General features: G+C 41.1%; 1 protein-coding gene across 3 annotated transcripts in view; it reads left to right on the top strand.

The window, feature by feature from the left end:
• The window catches only part of GRIA1 (glutamate ionotropic receptor AMPA type subunit 1), a 274,009-nt gene that overhangs the window by 223,618 nt on the left and 30,296 nt on the right, over positions 1–20,095 (top strand). For all 3 annotated transcript variants that reach the window (XM_036312933.1, XM_036312934.1, XM_036312935.1), the window contains exons 12-13: positions 7,606–7,804; positions 13,286–13,533. In XM_036312933.1, coding sequence (XP_036168826.1) covers positions 7,606–7,804; positions 13,286–13,533 — 447 coding nt within the window. The remainder of the gene's footprint in view (positions 1–7,605; positions 7,805–13,285; positions 13,534–20,095) is intronic.

Here is a 20,095-nt window from a genome sequence, read left to right as displayed (position 1 = left end):
AAATAAGTGAGCTAAAAATTAGAGAGTCTAAGCCACTTTTCCAAGGTCACACAGCCGGTAAGAGAAGCTGGGATTTGAACCCAGGTTGCAGGATTTCACAGTCCATAATTTTAACCATTATGTTCTAGGTTTTCTACATATTATAATAAATATTATATGTATTCATTTAGAAAATCAAAAAATAGAAGAAGATGGACAAGAAAGCAAGCCCATAATCCAGCCAGCTAGATGACTTCTATATCTTAGCTTATATACTTCCAGACATTTATCTCTGCCAAATTTGTGTTTTTAAATGGGGTCATGTATAACTTGCTTTTTCTCACTTAACGTACAGCAAACTTTCCACAGCATCTTTCATTTCTAAATAGTAATTTTTCATTTCTACCAGGTATTTTCTCTAGTCCATGTACTCTGCTAAGCACAATGCAGTTCATCCTCATAGCAATGGTTTTAGGTTGTTCTTATTATCCCCATTTCACAGATAGATGATACTGTGGCTCAGAGATACGAAACAACTTGTCCCAAATCATACAGTTAATTAAATGGAAGAGACAGCAGCCTCAGAAAGAGCTTGGTGTCCCTTTTATGAAATGATTGCGGGGGGCGGGGGAGGTTAAGCAGGGGGGAGGCAAAGAAGAGAAACAGTTCCCTGCTTCCAGGGCTGCCCTGGTAGCCTGGTTGGAGATATGTGGAAGGGAGGACTGAGTGTGCAGGAAACTGGGTAGAATGAAAAACTACCTGGTAAAGGGAGATTTTAATTGGCTATTTTAAATAAAATAGCTCCTTTTAATACATGTCTTGTGCTGGAGCTAACCAAGCATTAGTTAAAGCACACTTCGTTATTTTATCTCCCATTTGCTAATGGGTTGGGGTCTCTTTTTCTAAAAGCCCACAACATCCCACATTTAAATATGCTGCCAACTCTAAGGACTTCAAATACCATGGAGGCTGGGACCCAGGCCCTTGGAGCCCACCTCACTTCTGAAACCAGCTGGTGGATCAGCAAATCGCAAGAGCTCTAGGGAGGGCTCTGGATACAAGGAAACCATATGTTTTGGAATTGTGGGCTAGCCAGTAGGCAGCTAGCTATAAAAAGAAAGTGGCTTCTTCTAAGAACTTAAACCCAAAAATATATGTGGAGAAAATCCCATTTTTAACACCAGTATGGTGCCAACTATTCCTTTGTGTCTAGGAACTGTGGGTAAGTGATGCTTGGGAAAGAATTTGGAGTGTTCTTGGAAGTGCAAGAAGGCTAATGAGGCTGGAACATAGGCAGAGCAGGAAATACAGGACAAGAGATTAGAGGTGGATCATATCAGGTTGACCTTGATAGGGCATTTGAATTGATTTTCTAAGTGTGACAGATTTTAAGTGGGCTGGAGAACAACATGATCCTATTTACAGTTTTAAAATATCCCTCTGGCTATTGTGTGGAGTGGGTGTACAAGGACAAAAGAAGCAGCAAGGAAATATGATACTAATATCTAGTATCTAGAATGTTATTTGGGATGAAGATGATTGGATTTGATGGACTGAGCGTGAGGGTGAGCGAAACGGACAAGTCAGATATGTCTCTCTGGTGTTTGGCTTGAACAGCAGGCTGGAGAGTGGTGCCATTTCTTTAGATGGAGAAGAGTAAGTCATGTTGTATTTATGTGGGCTTTTGGGTGGGAGCTCATTAAGAATTTTGTTTTGAATATTTCAGGTTTGAGGTGTCAAGTAGGCAGTGGGATACATGTGTTTCTAGTTCAGAGACTGGAGATCTAAACTTGGGAGTTGCCAGCACCTACTTTTAAAGTAGATGGAGCAGATCATCTAGTGCAAGATTGTAGACAGGGATGGGCTGGGACCTGAGTTCTGAACACAAGAGCTTGAGATTAAGCAGAAAGGAAGAACCAGCAAAGAAGATTCAGAAGGATAAACCTGCAAGGCAGGAGGAAATTGAGAAGTTAAGAAGAATGTTTCCAAAAGAAATTGTCATCATAACCACAGGTGACATTTTGAGTTCTCCTGTGCCTGTACTAAGTACAAGACATGACTTACTGAATTTTCACGATTCATGAGATGGAATTCATTATCTCCATTTTCAGGTGTGGAAACCAAAGCTTAGAGAGTGAACCAAAGAATTAGTAAATTTTAAAAAATGAATGAATTGATCTGCATCCTTTTTTTTTTTTTTTTTTCAAACAGTGTTATGACCTATATTCCCATAACTTACTTAAAGGGAAAAAAGGAATAGGAACAAAAGACCATCCTTCTTCAAAACATAGCTCTGCAAATCCAAGAGCAGTACACTTGCTTACAAATGACTAGGATTCCCTTAGACTTTGTTATCCAGCCCCCAGGTCCCCACCCCTTGGACTCACTATCAGAGTCCAGGGTCTTCTGCCGGCTGCAATTAAAATGAATCACTCCAGCTCTGCCAGGGAAGTGCGGAGTGATTTGCAGCTGATGACAAATAAGATGACTTGCCACCCAGACGCATAATCTTGGATGAAGTGGCCTCATCAGTTGAACTGTTGCAGCTGGTCAGAGCTGTTTACCCTGGTCTAGGAACCTCTCTTCTCTGAACATAGCTCATCTCAGTAATTAGTCAAAATGGACTTTCTTCCTCCCAGAAATTTAGAGGCAGGCCATCTGAGCTTCACGCCTCTGTTTCCACTACTATTTTTTACAACAGTCATTTGAAGCAGATAACAAAAGGAGTAAGTTGAGCTCAGTGGCCTCTTGAGCTCAGCTGAATGGAGGCACACAGAAGGGGTCTCCCTTCTGGCCCCTTCCTCTTGAGGATGACAGGACATGGTTTTGAAAACTCATACTCAAGTTCTCATCTCTGACAAACCCACATCCTTGTCAGATGTCCTGGAGAGGAGGTTGATAGGATCAAATGTTGACTGCTGTTTAATAACCTCCCACCCCCTACACCAACCCTAAATACCTGCTTTCCTGAAGGCCCTGGCCATAGTGCCTGCTCTCCCACCTGCAGGCACACCATTGCTCCTCACACTGTCTGCATGCCTCCATCCTGAAATGCTCACTCTGCCGGCACGTGCTACATGCTTTATATGTAATTTCTTTAAATTCTTAAGATTATCTTTTAAATGAGTAATATTATTCCACTTTGTCAAGAAACAAGCACAAAGAGATTTAGTGACTGTCCCAAAGTCATACAACCAATAAGTGACAAGGCAGGACCCCATCATGTTTTATCTGACCCATAAGCTCATTCTCTTGACCAATGCCCTCTACTTTTTCTCCCTGAGGATACCCAAAAGTAACTGTCAAATGAATCATTGCAATATTTTATCTAGGTGCTTCTGTGGAGGTAATAATAACTAGATAAATGAGTTTTAAAAATTTATTGACTACTGTTGCACATTAGCTTAAATCAAAAGTGTGATTCACAGAATTGAGGGCAGGAGTCACAAAACTATGGCACACAGGCCAAATCCAGTCTACTGGTTGTAATCAAAGTTTTATTGGAACACAGCTGTGTGCATGTGTTCATGTAGGGTTCATGGCTGGTTTCACACTACAACAGCAGAGACAAGTAGTACAACAGAGACTTTAAGGCCCGCAAAGCCTGGAAGATTTATTACCTGGCCTTTTGCAAGTTTGCCAACCCCTGGTCTGGAGCAACTTCAAACTGGGAGATTTGAAATACACATTTAAAGACCAGGAGTGATTCCTAATCCATGCCCAGGGCAGGAAATGCCTAACTGTCAGAACCCAGAGGATGGTCCAATCAGATCCTTACCATCTTCCACTAGCATCAAGTATGCATTTAATGATACATTTAGTTATCAAAATTATTATTAAAATGCATTTAGTTAACAAATTTTCTCTTGTTAACAAAGACAAAAACATCATTTGCAAGAAGAAACAGCTTGCAGCCAGCATCTAAGTACCAAGACCATGTCAGAATTAATTCACCCAGAAGGCACGCATGAACTGTCATCTGAACATTATTCTCTCCCACAGCCCCTACTCCCATAGATCACCAAAACACTTTGATATCATCATCTCTTCAGTCAGCCTGCCCTCCCAATTTCTGTGGATTTTGCCTTAGTTCAATCCATCATCATTGTTAAAAAGTACCATAAGGAATAATCATAGTAACATCTTACATCATTACAGCAGAGTGGTTAAATTTTTAATAGAATGATCATGGTGTTATAGGAAAACAGAAGGGGTTGCTCAGTGCTCTGCTGGCAAATGGTGGGAAGTTTACAGAGAAGATGATATCTTACACACCTCCTCCTTTTTACCTCTGTCTACCATCTTCCCCCCCGCCCCCCCCCCCCCCGCCACCCCCGCACCTATTCTGCTTGGCAATCTCCTACTCAGCCTTCAAAACCTAGCACAAGTTTCTCCTCCTCTAGTAACTTTTCCTGCCCTCTGCCAGCAGGGTAATTAGCAAGCCCTCTGTGTTCCATTAGAACTGCTTTCTTACCTGTCACATCATTAAGATAGTACTATAATTACCATTAAATATATTTTTATAAGGTAGTGATGGTTGCTTTACTGAGTGCTTACTGTGCACCAAACACTGTGCTAAGCACTTTACAAAGAATCAGGGTATCTGACCCCAAAGCCTATGTTTTAATCACTAGGTTACACTTCCCATTTTTTCCATGGAAGGGAGAGACTTTGGTGTATCACTTTTATCTCCCAAATGCCCAACAATGCCTGCAGTACAAGAAATGCTTGTAAAATGAGTGAATAAATAGTATGTTACACAGATTTCTAAAGATTCCGTCTCTTGGGTATTCAAATACTAAGCTAGTCACTGCTGTGAAAAGACTTTACAAACGTAGTGTCCCAAGTCAGTTGACTTTAAGATTAACAGAGATTATCCAGGTGGGCCTGACCCAATGAGATGAGCCCTTTAAAAGCAGAATTTTCTTCGGCTACTGGAATTCAGACAGATTCAAAGAACAAGAGGGATTTATCACACTTGCTGGTTTGAAGATGCAGGGGGCATATAATGAGGAATGCAGACGGCCTCTAGAAGCTGAAAGTAGCTGCTGACTAGCAGCCAGCAAGGAAACTATGACCTCAATCCCACAAGCACAAGAAGATGAATTCCGCAACCAACCAGTGAACTTGCAAAAAGGACTCCAAGCCATCACCTTGATTTCAGCCTGGTGAGACCCAGCCAGGTGAGTCCCTGAGGAGAGGATCTAGACACCCTAACCCAGACCTCTGACCTGTAGCACTATGAGATAGTAAATGAGTGTTGTTGGAAGCCTCTACATTTGTGGTGATTTGGTATGCAGTGACAGACAACAAATACAAACAGGTTTCCAAGTCTGTGGAGATGTTGGTGGTGAGACTGCTTTCTATGGTTCCCAAAGGTTCCACTGAGCTTTGCAAGAAGTGAGTGTTGGCTGTGAAGCAACATCACAGAGGTGGCATGAGTTGAGGAAGTCCATGCCCATCCATGAATGAATCATAATTTGATGAAGAAGGGATGTTCTGTAGCAGATACAGTGCGAGACAGGAAACATGAAGTCCTGGTTCCTACTCCCTGCTCTGCCACCGCCTCACTGTGTGACCCTGGGAAAGTTGCTTTACATCTCTTCACTGTTATTCTTTCAGTTGCAAAATGCAGCTACTCATCCCTTTCCCATCTACAGTGCTACACATGAAATTCAAGTAATGGGTATAACAACCATTTACATTGTGGCCAATTCTAGAGAAACATAAGGGATTCCTCAATTACCTGGGGAGTTTTGGAATAGCTATGCTAAGTTATGAGACTAATAAAATTCAGGTAACTAGGCAGACCTCCAACGCATTCAGATCACAGCTGTCCTTTCTCTACTAAGAAAAGTACTGCTTTGCCCTATGGTTCCCTGGGAGAATAATCGTCATTAAAACAATGTCTTGTATTTCAACAGCACTTTTCACAGTGCTTTCCCCTCTACCATTTTAATTCCAATAGCTTGTGTCAGTTAAAGGAAAAGAATGGACTAAGAGCCCTTCTAGTTCTGAAAGTTTAGATTTTTCACAGGAAGTAGGGTTAGTCTCACTGATTATACAGAGGAAGAAGACTGAGACCTGGCTGGACAGGCAACCAGCCAAGGTTATATGGCTGGTTAATGAAAAAGCAAAGGCTCTCATTCCCAGCGCTGGCCTCTAATAACTCCACCCCCTGCCTCTGGTGTGGAGCTGGGAAAATGCAGAGTTATTGAATGTAGGCCCACCTTTGCCTGTACCAGATCTGACCCTAGGGTGGGTAATTGTCTCATACTCAAGTTCTCATCTTGTGGATCAGATGCAAACAAAGCACTGAAATCATGTCCCAGTTAGAAGAGCTTCTTCCCCCAGCCCTCCAGGTATTTCATGGATGACACTTGCTGGCTGTTAAGCAAAAGACTCTTTCTTTGGTCTCTTAATTAAGTAAGTGGGGATGTGGGAAATACCATACAGGGTAAGTGGTCTCACAGCCTAGAAGATGCCTACTAATTAAAGGAGAACAGGGAAGGAGGAGCCATAGGCTTGGAACTTTCTTGGGAGGCCTTTGAACTTCACGAGATAATCCCCAATATGGGACACCTCAGCTGGGTCTCTCAGTTCAGTAAGGTTGAAAGAGGAGGTAGCCTCCTGAAGACTTGGTTCAAGGCCATGACTCCAGACATCCTGGGCCCTAAGCAGGTATGGATTCTCCTGGCCCTGAAAACTATTCCTGGTCTCTAGAATCCAGTGAGAATACAGCTGCCAGGTTAGGAGAGGAGCAGCAGCACTGATGCATTCACTTGTTATTGAGGCCTACTGCGTGCTCCGTGCTGGTGACACAGCACTGCACAAAAGAACTAAAAGGTTCTGTTACTCTCATGGAGCTCATGGTATTGTTTTAGGCATTAAGAGAGAATTGGATTCTAAAAAGATTAAGGATAAACTTTGCACCTTATGTATAATTGTCATATTGGCTATTTGATCCAGAACAAAATATCCTTTGTCTTTTATTTTGGCCAAATTCTCTTTCTCTGTAATAGTGGAGGGAAATGTGCCTCCACTCAATAGTGACATTCTCCAAAGTAGCTGGAGTACTGTTGTTCTCATTTACTTCTAGTATGTCCTCCCTTCCTTTCTTCTAGTCCATCATTTTGGTGACCTTTGCCAGCCAATAATGAAAAGGGAAGTCTGAAAACATTTCTGGACATAATCAAATATGTGCATCCTGTGTATAAATACATTTATATTCATATATGTATACACAAATATTTGGTGTATATATCACTGCATTTAACAGAAGGTTTGCATGTATTTTTGATTTGGAGGGCAAGTGTTGATATATCTGTGTCTTCACTGGCATGTGTCTTGACATATATGTATGTGTGAAAATGAGTGTAAATATATACCTGAGGGGCTTTATCACCCCTAAAGGACAGCAATCCCACAGGTCTTTATCTGCAATAAGGAACAAAATGCAGAGAAGATCTCTCTGACATTTAAAGTCTCACATCTTGCTGACCAAGGAAAAGGGTGTAATAGGGCTTGACAGCTCTGCTGACAGGGCTCAGGCTGGCCCTCAGCCCCTCCACATAGCCTCTGTAATTGATGTCTGTGCTTCTGACACCTCCTCCCTTTGGCCTTCAGGTCACTGTCCGGCCGTATCGTTGGTGGTGTCTGGTGGTTCTTCACTTTGATCATCATCTCCTCATACACAGCCAACCTGGCTGCCTTCTTGACCGTGGAGAGGATGGTGTCACCCATTGAGAGTGCGGAGGACCTAGCGAAGCAGACGGAAATCGCGTATGGGACACTGGAAGCAGGATCCACTAAGGAGTTCTTCCGGGTAGGGACACCCCTTGTCCCAAGGCACATTCACAAAAGGGAACAACTACTGTCCTTAAAATATTCTTCTCATTAAACAGCATGAGATTATAGGCAGCCAGGGCAACTGCTTAACTGAATGTAAGTCAGGGAAACTCAGAACATGGCTCAGCTTTCTACAGATCCCTGAGAAATCACATTTCTTTACTGGTGGAAACTTCAAAGCTCTTGCACTGAATTAGACCCTTTACACACGCCAGTCTGTGCCAGGTTCTCTAAAAGCTGCTCCTAGAAGGACCTTACAGTCTTGTTAGTAATTGATTAGGAGGAGCTGAGGGACAAGATTCCAACCTGATGCCCTTTGTGTCCCCTCCTTGGAGACTTGATAAATAGTAGATGGCATATGGGGAACAATTACTGGAATAGGTGGCCTATTAAAAACTATCAGAAAAGAGAGAAAATGAGACATTGGTGTGGAGGCAGTAGAGATGTCATGTGGCTGGAGGCCACAAGCAAGGCAAAGAAGCAGAGAGCTAAGGCACACAAGACTTAGGCTCAGCCAGACCTAGGTCCAGCACCTGGCCCCATCCTTTACCATTCGGTGGTTCTTAGCCTCTCTGACACCATTTCCTTATCTGTAAAATGAGGAGAATAATGTCTATCTCATAGCATCATTATGAGATTAAAAAAAAAAGGCATCTGAAATACAAGGGAAACAACAGTGGATGGAGGCTCCATTTACCAGTAGGACCTCAGGGAGATTCAGGTACATCCATCTTGAAGGGACAATTGTTGGCCCTAAGCACTTTCACAAAAGGAAACCACTATTGCAGGAAAATATCCTTCTCATTAAAGAGCATGAGATTGTAGGCAACTGGGTAGGGTCTGTAAACCACAAATAATAGACCTGTAAAATTTCTAAACATAATGAAACCAGGTCAGACCTGGGTAGGCTAATTACATTCTAGGCAAAATGAACCACTTAAATAAATGCCCCAAAGCAGGAAAACCTGAAGTTCCCTGTTCCCTGGACTTTGGATGTGTTCATCCTGGGATTTGAACAAACAGCACATGGAGCTACAATATATAGATCAAACATATAAGCAACTGCTACTACTTACTTAGCACTTACTATGAATCCAGTCCTGAACTACGTACACCCTGTGGGCATTACCTCACTTAACCCTTTCATTAGAAGTGCGTTAGGGATTTGTTGTCCCCATTTTGTAAATGACTATGCTCAGAGAGTAAAAGTAATTGCCCAAGGTCACCCAGCTTATAGAGAGCAAACCTCTGTATTGCCTTAGGCAAGAGGGTGGGATCCTGTGCAGACCCACGAGGTTCTCACTGCAATTTCTTGGAGCAAACCCCAGGCCCTGCATGAACCAACTGGATGATGTGCTCAGTTTCCTATTCAGGTGCTCTGTGTAATATGTCAGGCAGGAAAGGAACCAAAGTCTTAACCATGGCTGATCCAGATTCCAAGGCTAAAATCACCCATTTTCAACATACTGGAGCAAGAAGGTAACTGAGAAGTCACTTGATTAGAGTCTTTCATTTTAGAGCAAGACATGTTTTGTGTAGGCTTACCCAACCAGTTAGAAAAACCAATTATAATATCATAGCCATTATCTGACAATTTTAGCCTACATCCAAAGCATGAAAGAGATGTCTGATATGTGTCCATAAAGCCAGCCCTACATCCCAGACCCTGTTGATGCAGTTGGGGAACCACCCAATCCACTTACCCATTATATATTCATGCCTGCATCCCCAATATATTAGCACGTCACAGTCTCCAAAGCACTTTCACATCCATGGTCTCATTTACGTTTCACCTTGTCTTAAGGCAGAATAGGAATAGTGGGGTCTACTTTGTAGATAAGAAATGGAGATTCAAGTAATAATGTTGCAAATATCAAGGATGAGTACAAAATATGAGTTTGCTCATTCCAACCCAAGTATTCTTGACACTGAACCACACTGTCCTAATGGAGTGGTGTCATTAACTGACAAATGTTTTTATAAAAATCACTCAGGTTACCACATGGACCCACGGACAAGTCTAGTCTCAATCTCCCCTTTTATAGTTTGGGAAACCAAAGCTCAGGAAAGAAAATTAGCATACCCTAGCTACGTAGAGGCACAGCTGGCACTTCAGACTTCCAAGTTCTTTGTTAATAACTGTATCTATTGACATATCACTATTTCTTGTCCACAGTAAAAGTTAGGAATCTAGAACCAAGGCAGTTCATATTCTATAAGCACTGTGTCCTAACCAGGCCTGCTGCATTGGTGGCAAATAGGTTGTAGTTCATGTGCTGATTGAAAGGTAGTGGTTGCCTAGAGTTCTATGTTGAGACAAATTCTGAGGTTACACCTGGGGTTAGTGTAAAATAATTTCTTCCTTGATATCAACATCTGCCATGTATGTAGGGAGGAAAACTGGTACCAAGCCAGCCATGTATTGTGAATTTCTACTGTAAAGTAAAATATAAAGAAAGGGCATAATTACAGGTAGTAATTGCACCACTTATATAACACCTACAATGAGCCAGGAACTGGGTTATGCATTTTATCTCTGTTCGCATATAATCTCCATGACAACACTGTGCAGTGAGTACTATGATCACCATTGTCAGGAGAGAACCGTGCAGCTCAGAAAGCCCAAAATGAGGGAAGAAGCTGGTTGCAGTGGAAACTAGGTGGGCAATGGGGAGACCAGGATTTTGCTCCTGGCTCTGCCATTAACAAACCATGTGACATAGGACATTTCACTGCCACACTATGGGCCTCAGTTTCTCTACCTGTGAAAAAGGAATGCTAACAAAATGTGTTCCGTGAGCCCTTCCATCACTGTGACTTTGACCTTGAAAAATTATCCCACCAGGATAAGTAGGAGACAAAATTTGGTGGTTAGGGAGACATGATTGCCTAACATCCCAGAAGGAAGAAGGTAATAGTGAGACAAGAATTCTTCTACCACAGACTGTGAAAAACCTGGCTTCTAGTCACCATGGCAGCCTAGAGCTTCTTGGCAGCCCCAACCCAGAGTCACTTAATCCTCCATCGACAGTTTAATTAAGATGTGGGAAAGGCTATGGTAGTGGCAGATGACAGGAGAGATCCAAGAACAAATACCCCAAGTATGCTTCCAATCTTCCCTGCCACTCATGCTGCCTTCAAGTTCCTGGAGATGAGATTTCCCTGATAGTCTGCTCTAAACAGCTGTGAGCACAGCCTTGGTGCATGGAGCACTAGGGTGAGGCTGAGAGAACATATTAATTTTCTGCATATCATTGCCCAGAGGGCTCTTCAGCTCTCCCTGTCAGCAGCCCCTTTCCCTGCTGTGGCCATCCTGTCAGGTCAAATTGCATCTTGCAATTGCCCTGCTGTGTGTTTTGTTGGTTTTGTGCCTGGAAGATCATCTGAAAATCTGGTCACAGCTGAATTTATACATTTCCCTGCTTCCTCTGAGAGACTATTCAATGTATTGTAGATGCTATGACTGATTCTGGGTATTCCTTCCCATAACTTTGAAATACTCCCTTTCTTTTCTTTTTTCCTCTTTATCACATTGATATTGTTGCTTGAGTGATGTAACTTCGTATAAAGAATCAGATCTTTCCAGCTAGCAAAGGACTTAAAGATTACCTGCCCAAAGTCCTACAGAAGAGATAGGGAAGGTTAGCAGTGGAACTAAAACTAGAACTCAGGGCTCCTCACTCTCAAATCCAGTGTCCTTTCCAAACTGCAAGCCACACTGTAAAACAAATATCTAGTTTATCTCATTACTAGAGGCCCGATGCACAAAATTTGTGCAAGGGTCTTGGCCCCCGCCATGGTGGCGGCTGCCTTTGCCTCGGCCCCTACCACTGCGATTTCATCTGGTCGCCTGGAAGGACATCCAGAAGGATGTCCAGTCTAATTAGCATATTATACTTTAATTATTATAGATGGACATGAAAATGTAAGGCTCACTCTACCAAATGCCTCCCTGAAATTCTCGTAACTATTTCCATTAATTTTCCATGGAGACCTAGAATTTTCCTGGGTCCAGATATCTCTATAGATCAGTTGGTTCAAACAGCAATTTAATTATACATCAATATTTGTCCAACACTTGATCTTGGGATCAAGGAAATAGACCTGATATTTGTGTGCAAAGAAAAATGACCTCTTAGATGTTTAATGATAATTTTATACTTTAAAAATCTATAATCTAGATATTAACCACCAGATTATATAGGTTGCATGGTTATAGTAATAACTTTCTTTAATAAATATAGTCCCTTATATGTGTTTAAAACTTGTTCATTTACAAAGCATTTTCAAAAGCCAGACCCCAGTATCCATAAAATACATCTATCCTTTGGGGGAAATGATGCTCTTTAGAAAGACCATATTAGATGAGAGTATTGATTTGTGGTAATGGATCATGGACCCTGACTAAGGGCCTACTAAGTGCAAGGTTAAAATCTTTGAAAGACCCACAAAAGGGAAACTGTCCCTCCCTTCTGGTTGTGTCCACAGAGTTGAGACCTGTGCACAAGTAGAAATGACTTGCTATCCTAGCAGTCTATCTTGGCCATCCAGTGGATACCAGACACTGTGTCCTTATTTTCTCAAAGTAAGGGTTGCACAAGCCATATAGGACCAGCTTCACCTAGGGCACTGCTGAAAGATTTATTCTAGGCTCCACCCCAGACCTGTTGAATCAGTATCTCTAGTTTTAGAGCAGGAGGATTTGCATATTTACAATCGCTGCACATAATTTCAGTGACCAGTAGAGTCTGAGAACTACTGTCCATGGAACTGATATGGTCTCAGAATACATAGGATTTGTTCTGGTCTGTAAAATGATGAGAATCAGCACATCGAATGGAGTAAACAGTCTAGGCAAAGTCCCAAGTGAGTTCAGAAGGCAATAAGGAAAGCAATTTGGCTGGATTTAGAGGCTTTTTAAAATATAAACAGGTGACAATATTAGGTCCCGAGTTATTAGCTTTATCAGACAACAATTTATATTCTGAGGGCAGGTTTTACATTATGGGAAGACTGGCACTAGGCACCCATGATCCTGAAATTCTTCAGTGTTGTCATCCAATAATGAAATCAGATCCCACTAAGACTCAGCTCTCCACTTCTTCTAAGCTGTACAAATGTGGCCTGACTGAACAATAGATAGGTTTTTTAATGTCTTTAAAAGACAGAGTTTCTTAACTCTCCCCATATTTAACAGGAATATAATTACTCAGCAGTAATTAAGAGATTCTGAACTATTCTGTGTGTTCTATATTTGCAAGATATTTGTACTTTGAAAACTACTGGTACTAATTAGAGTCTCTTATTTTGCAATCACTCATAATTTGTTTCTTCCTGAGCTAATCTCACTCATGAATGTGTGATCAAGTTACACTCAGCTCTTCATTAGTGTGTGTGCCAACCTCAACTCCAAGCACAGCCAGCCCTTAATTCCAGTTTTGTTCCTGTCTTCTGCCAGAGGTCTAAAATTGCCGTGTTTGAGAAGATGTGGACATATATGAAGTCAGCAGAACCATCAGTGTTTGTGCGGACCACGGAGGAAGGGATGATCCGAGTGAGGAAATCCAAAGGCAAATACGCCTACCTTCTGGAGTCCACCATGAATGAGTACATTGAGCAGCGGAAACCCTGTGACACCATGAAGGTGGGAGGTAACTTGGATTCCAAAGGCTATGGCATTGCGACACCCAAGGGGTCCGCCCTGAGGTAAGTAGCCAAGATTTGCTTCCTTGGTATGCCCTCTCCCCTTCCTACCTCAGGAATGAAGTTGCTCTGTCTGCCATGCGGCTCCCTTGGTACCATACAAGCTTTCGAGAGAACTCTTCTTGGACACCGGTGGGCCTGGAAGACTCCAGGCACCCAAGATCTTCAGCCCTGAGGTTGGAAATTGACCTGGGGGCCTCAGCTTGCTATGACTGTCGCTGCCTCTGTGTTCTTCCCTATGCCTCGCCTTACCCCTCCAAGTGTGTTAAATATCGATAAAGCTTGTGTTTCTGTCATGTGGTATGTAACACACCATCCTTTGCCAGACACCCCTGCATTCAAGTAGGCCACGAACAGAGTTTGCCAGAAACCTGGATTCTTTGACAGAGGTGGTTTGTAATGCTTGTCTCAAGAGAAACATAAACACACTGTCCAAATGAAAAATCAAGTAGTCTGAGTCCTGTGCAAATCAAAATAATACCTAATGAATGGTAGCATCTGTTCTTTCCTAGATACTGATTTCTTTAGCAAAAAAAAAACAAAAAAAAAAAAACAGGAAGTTCAGTAAAGAAGCAAAGTGGACTTCACTTTCACATAAAGAAGCTCTGATGTTCATTCCTAAGGTAGAATTTTACAGAATTGAAGTCAGAACACCTAGATTTAATTCTGGGATTACTACTGATTGTCTTTCAGAAGATAAGACACATCATCTCCCCTAACTTCAGTTTCCTCATCTGTAAAAACAGGATAATCATCCCAGCCCTACCCAGGTCCAAGGTGATCATGAATTCAAATGGGATAATCTATACAGAAAGTAGCTGAAAAGAGTACAGTATGAAGTCACTTGTGAGACAGTATATCAATTACAGAGGAATTAATTCACTTTAGGGAAGGCTAGTGTTCAAGGAAAGGTGAGGAGTGTTTACAAATTTGCAAAAGGGTAGAGAGGGATTCCTAACCCATTTGACACAACCAACATCCAGGGCCACCTGCCTGCACTACATTGAGTTCTACAATGTTCTAGGCCAGTGGTTCTCAACCTGTGGGTCACGACTCCTTTGGCGGTCGAATGACCCTTTCACAGGGGTCGCCTAAGACCATCCTGCATATCAGATATTTACATTATGATTCATAACAGTAGCAACATTACAGTTATGAAGTAGCAACGAAAATAATTTTATGGTTGGGTCACAACATGAGGAACTATGTTTAAAGGGCCAGAAGGTTGAGAACCACTGTTCTAGGCAGTTGGCTAGGAGCTAGAACGACAGTATTGAACAAGACAGACAATAGTGCCAGTTCTGATGGAAGTACATTCTTGAAAGGAAGAAAGTCATTAAACAGATGATTATTGTTTAACTAAAGGCCCAGTGCATGGATTCATATTTGTGCATGGGGGAGGGGGGTACCCCTCAGCCTGGTCTGCGTCCTCTTGCAATCTGGGACCCCTCAAGGGATGTAGCAGTGCACCAAGTGCCACGCTGCTCGCGCTCATCCCAGCCCGCTGCACCTGCCGCCACTGTTGCCACATAGTCGGGAGAGGCTCCCACCCCTGCAGCTGCACCCAGGAGCTGCACCCACCAGCCGTGAGCCCGGCTTCTGGCAGAGCATTGCTCCCTCTGTGGGAACACACTGACCACCAGGGGGCAGCTGCTGCATTGAGCATCTGCCCCCTGGTGGTCAGTGCTCATCATAGCGACTGGTCGACCGGTCATTCAGGTCATTCCAGTCATTCAGTTGTAATGGTTATATATATATATATATATATATATATATATATATATATATATATATATTTCACAACAATTATGACAGGTACCCTGAAAGTTTATAAAAGGGGACCTAGAGAATACCTAGTTCCAGCAATATGGCAGAACAAAACTCCCACTATAAAACACCTACACATGCTGGATAAAGATATAACAAATATCCTTTTAAGTTAGGACATCTATAAGCCAAAAAGGAAATCAAAACCAGAGTGAAAAGCATAAGCTGATTATTCTGGGGATTTCCTAGGCAGGGCAAGGTTGTAAATTATGTGACAATCTACATAAGAATCGGAAGTACAACTAAATACATAGATTTTAAAATCATAAAATAGCAGACATATTTGGAAAAGCACTTATTAAAATTTAATGAAGCAAAAAAATGTAATTATTGATATAAAAATCTCAATGGAAGGGTTAAACAGCAATTATACAAAGTTAAAGAGAAAATTAGTGCACTGGGAGGAAATTCTGGAGAAAATTTCCCAGAATATCACACAGAGATTTTTTTTTAAAAAAGACAGAAAATATTACAAAAAAGTTAAGATACATGAAAGAGGTAAAAACAAAACACACACACACACACACACACACACACACACTCCCATATGTACCCTCTATGAGTTCCAAATAGAGGCAAGAGAAGATGGAGTAAGATTTATTTGGAGTACTATTTGAAGAGAATTTTCTAGAATTTATGAAAAACATAAATGCTCACATTAAAAAATTATGAGGTCCAAGGAGGATAAATCAATGAAAATCAGCAAGTGATTTGATTGAAACTATAGAACAAGAAAGAGAAGACTCCAAATATAATCAGAGATAACAAGGTCCAATCTGGTGGGCAGAATGGGTGGGATGTGGAAAAGAGGACTTTTCCAAAGACGCTTTTTTTCAAGCTGAGATGTGACTGATTAATAAGAGTTAATTAGGTGAAACAAGGGGAGGGGAAGAAAAGAGCAGTCCAGGCAGAGGGAACAGTATGTGCAATGATGCTAAGGCAAGAAATCATGGTACATTGGTGAACTAAGAGAAGCTAAATGCTCCTGGAACACAGGTAATAAATGGGGGGAAAAGATTAAGCTGAGATCGGAGAATCAGGTAAAGAAGGATTTTATAAAGGATTTTGGACTTTATTTGAAGAGCAATGAAAATACATTGAAGAATTTTAAGTAATTGTTTAAAAATTGGGAAATAAAAATATCTGTAAGAATGTAGGCACAATTGAATGTAACCTAATGAAGGGAAACCAAATGACCTGGTATTTATCAGTCATGCATTTTTGCCTGGAAAAACTTAAAAGATTGTACAAGTTTAGGAAAAGTTCAAAGAGGATCCAGAGAAATAGTGATTGGCAAGGAAGAGACTTTTACCTCAGAAATTTCTAGAACATCACCCTAGAAAGACCCAAAATAGAGATTGCATTCTTACACTCCCAGGAACATCAATAATGCTACAGTGTTACAAGTTATGAGTCAAGGATATATTTGATTTGAATACTTGGATATAAGTTTAAGAAAACAAGGCACACAGAAGTAACATGATTTGTCCAGTCAAAAGAGTACCTGTGCCACCGTATCCCACACACAGATGCCTGGAACAAGGTGACAAACACAGAAAATATTGGATGTTTGAGTGAAATGAACCTAAAACTCAGTTCATCTGGCACTCAAATGACTTTCCACTATAATAAAAGCTACCATTGAGTGAGTACTCACTGCATTCCACATACCATTTTCCCCATTTTACACATGAGGAAACAGTAGCACAGAATGACGTTACTTGACCAGGTTGACACAGCTAGCAGAGCCCTGGCTGTAACTTTAAATCTGTGCTGGATTTTATGACTGATAACCCCATTAAAAGTAAAAGACTAGATTTACACCAGGTTGTTGGTACCTATTCCCATGGGTCAAACAATAACATGAACTAAAAATTTTTTTTAAAAAATCAGACTCCTGGAGCTTGAGGGCAATGTGTATAGTGGATGCTCAGTTAAACACACCACTTATTTTTTTAATATATTTTATTGATTTCAGAGAGAAAGGGAGAGGGAGAGAGAGAGATAGAAACATCAATGATGAGAGAAAATATTAATTGGCTGCCTCGTGCACTCCCCACACTGGAGATCGAGCCTGAGCATATTCCAACTGGGAATTGAACCATGACCTCCTTGTTCATAGGTTGATGTTCAACCACTGAACCATGCTAGCTGGGCCACACTATTTCTTTGAATACCACTTCTTTGGGTGATGATACAGCTTTTATGGGGTTTGCATTCCCAAAGATTCTTTCTGGGATAAATGTTGAAAATAATTCAACTCTGTAACAAAGAAAAACCTAATTATATTGCTTGTATCTCTGTAAAATAAGACAAGCCAATTATTGATTTTGAGAAAGAAAGAGAAAGGGAAAGAGAAACGTAAGAATCATTTCCCAAATATAGACCACTGATGATTGATGTGCAAATCAAGAATACCCAACTGAGGCCCACAAGCTCCCAGCTACTCCCAGTGCCCCTTTCTCTCCAGTGGCAACATCTATGATTGCCATAGAGCTTCCAGACTAAAAAACTGAAGAGTAATACTCATCCTAAGGGACCATGAGTTTCTGGCCTGGGAATTTTCTTCTTCTCTCTATAGGATTTTCCTTCTGATCTCTGCATTACAAGGAATCTAGCCGCCAATAATGTAGAGGTTCCATAAAACATACCATTTCAAAATGGTTACAGAAACTATGAGTAACTCCTTCCCCAAACCCACATTCACACTCTCCAGCCAGGTTTTCATCATACCTCTGCCTCACATGCCCCAAATTGTTCTGTTTCCCCAATGCATGGTTGAATACCAAAGAGTCATGGCAAACCAAATGCGACACACACATGCCTGCTCCAGCAAATCTGGATCCACTGATTTGATCTCAGGAGGCCCCTCTGCATGACAGAGGTGGAATGTGAGAGGAGTCAAAGGTCAGTATGTGTTTCTTCTGATCCCATTGAAAGAGGATTGATATGAGCTTAAAGATGATCTAGCAGAGGAAACCAATTTGTCTCTAAATTATTTAGGATTATAGAAAATACCTTTCTAAAGGCTGATCAGCCTGTCAAAAGCTTCAAACTCTTTAGAAGTGTCTACAGAAAAGTGCGTCAGTACACCACAGGCCCTGTTACAAACTTTTCTTCTTCCCTGGAAAAGGTGGGGCATTTGCAGCCCTCACAGGCAGATGTGCTCCAGACTCAATGCTTGTGCCTCCATCAAGAAAGGACCTCCCTAGAATCCATGATAGTGGCAGAGCAGGTGGATGTTATACTCACCTCCACTCAGAACCAAACTGGAATTATGATTAAAATATGGAGGAAGAAACCTGAATAACCAACTGAAAACTAGCTGAAGAGAAGTCTTATAACCAAGGATTTACCAAAGAAGCCACATGGAGACTGGTAGGAAGGGCAGAGATGTGGAAAGGGCTGGCCCTGCTCTCATGGGCAGTGGCTGAGATGCCAGAGGGAAATCTCAGCTGCAAAGGTTCTGCCTGAGAAGCTTGTGGTCTCAATCCCAAGCCAGGCTTCCAGCCCAGGTCCCCAGAGCCAGGAAGAGCAATCAGACATGAAGAAGAAATAAAAGACATCCAAATTGGAAAGAAAAAGTAAAATGGTTATTATTTGCAGATGGCATGATACTGGACATAGAGGCATCTAAAAATCCCACCAAAATTTACTAGAACTGATCAATAAATTTAGTAAAGTAGCAGAAAACAGAATTAATAACCATAAATCAGTTGTATTTTTATACACCAATAATGAACTATTAGAAGGAAACTAAGAAAAAAAATCCCATTTGCAATTGTATCAAATAAAAGAAAATACCTAGGAATAAATTTAACCAAGGATATAAAATACCTATACTCAGAAAATTATAAGACACTGAGAAAGAAATTAAAGATACAGCAACCTAGAGAAAGAAGAACAAAGTGGAAGAATCTTACTACCTGATATCAAACTATACTACAAGTCCATAGTAATTAAAACAGCATGGTACTGGCATTATAAACAGAATAGAGAGCCCAGAAATAAGCCCATGCTTTTATGGTCAATAAATATTTGACAAAGGAGGCAAGAACATACAGTGGGGTAAAGATAATTTATTCAATAAATGGTGTTTGGAAAATTGGACAGATATGTGCAAAAAAAGGAAACTAGACCACCTTCTTACACCATACACAAGAATAAACCTAAAATGTATTAAAGACTTAGTGTTAGACTCAAAATCATAAAAACCCTAGAAAAAAACATAGGCAGTAAAATCTTAGACATTTCTTGTAGCAATATTTTTCTGATATATCACCTCAGGAAAGGAAAACAAAAAATATAAACAAATGGGACTACATCAAGCTAAAAGTTTTTGCAAAGGAAAACAACAAAATGAAAAGACAAGCCACTGAATGGGAGAACATATTCACCAGTGATACATATGATAAGGGGCTCATATTCAAAAATTATAAAGAACTTATAAAACTCAACACCAAAAAAAAATCCAAATAAAAAATGGGCAAATGACCTTAATAGACACGTCTCAAAAAAAAAAGACAGATGGCCAATAGACATATGAAAAATGCACAACTAATCATCAAAGAAATACAAATTAAAACCACAATGAGATATCACCACACACCTGCCAGAATGGCTATCATGAATAAATAAATAAACAACAAGTGTTGGCAAGGATGTGAAGAAAAGGGAACCCTTGTGTACTTTTGGTGGGAAGGTAGATTGGAGCAGCTACTGTGGAAAGCAGTGTGGA

Source organism: Myotis myotis, unplaced genomic scaffold, assembly GCF_014108235.1.
Source record: "Myotis myotis isolate mMyoMyo1 unplaced genomic scaffold, mMyoMyo1.p scaffold_m19_p_6, whole genome shotgun sequence".
NCBI classification, from domain to species: domain Eukaryota; kingdom Metazoa; phylum Chordata; class Mammalia; order Chiroptera; family Vespertilionidae; genus Myotis; species Myotis myotis.
This window is presented reverse-complemented; position numbering and strand designations above follow the sequence as displayed.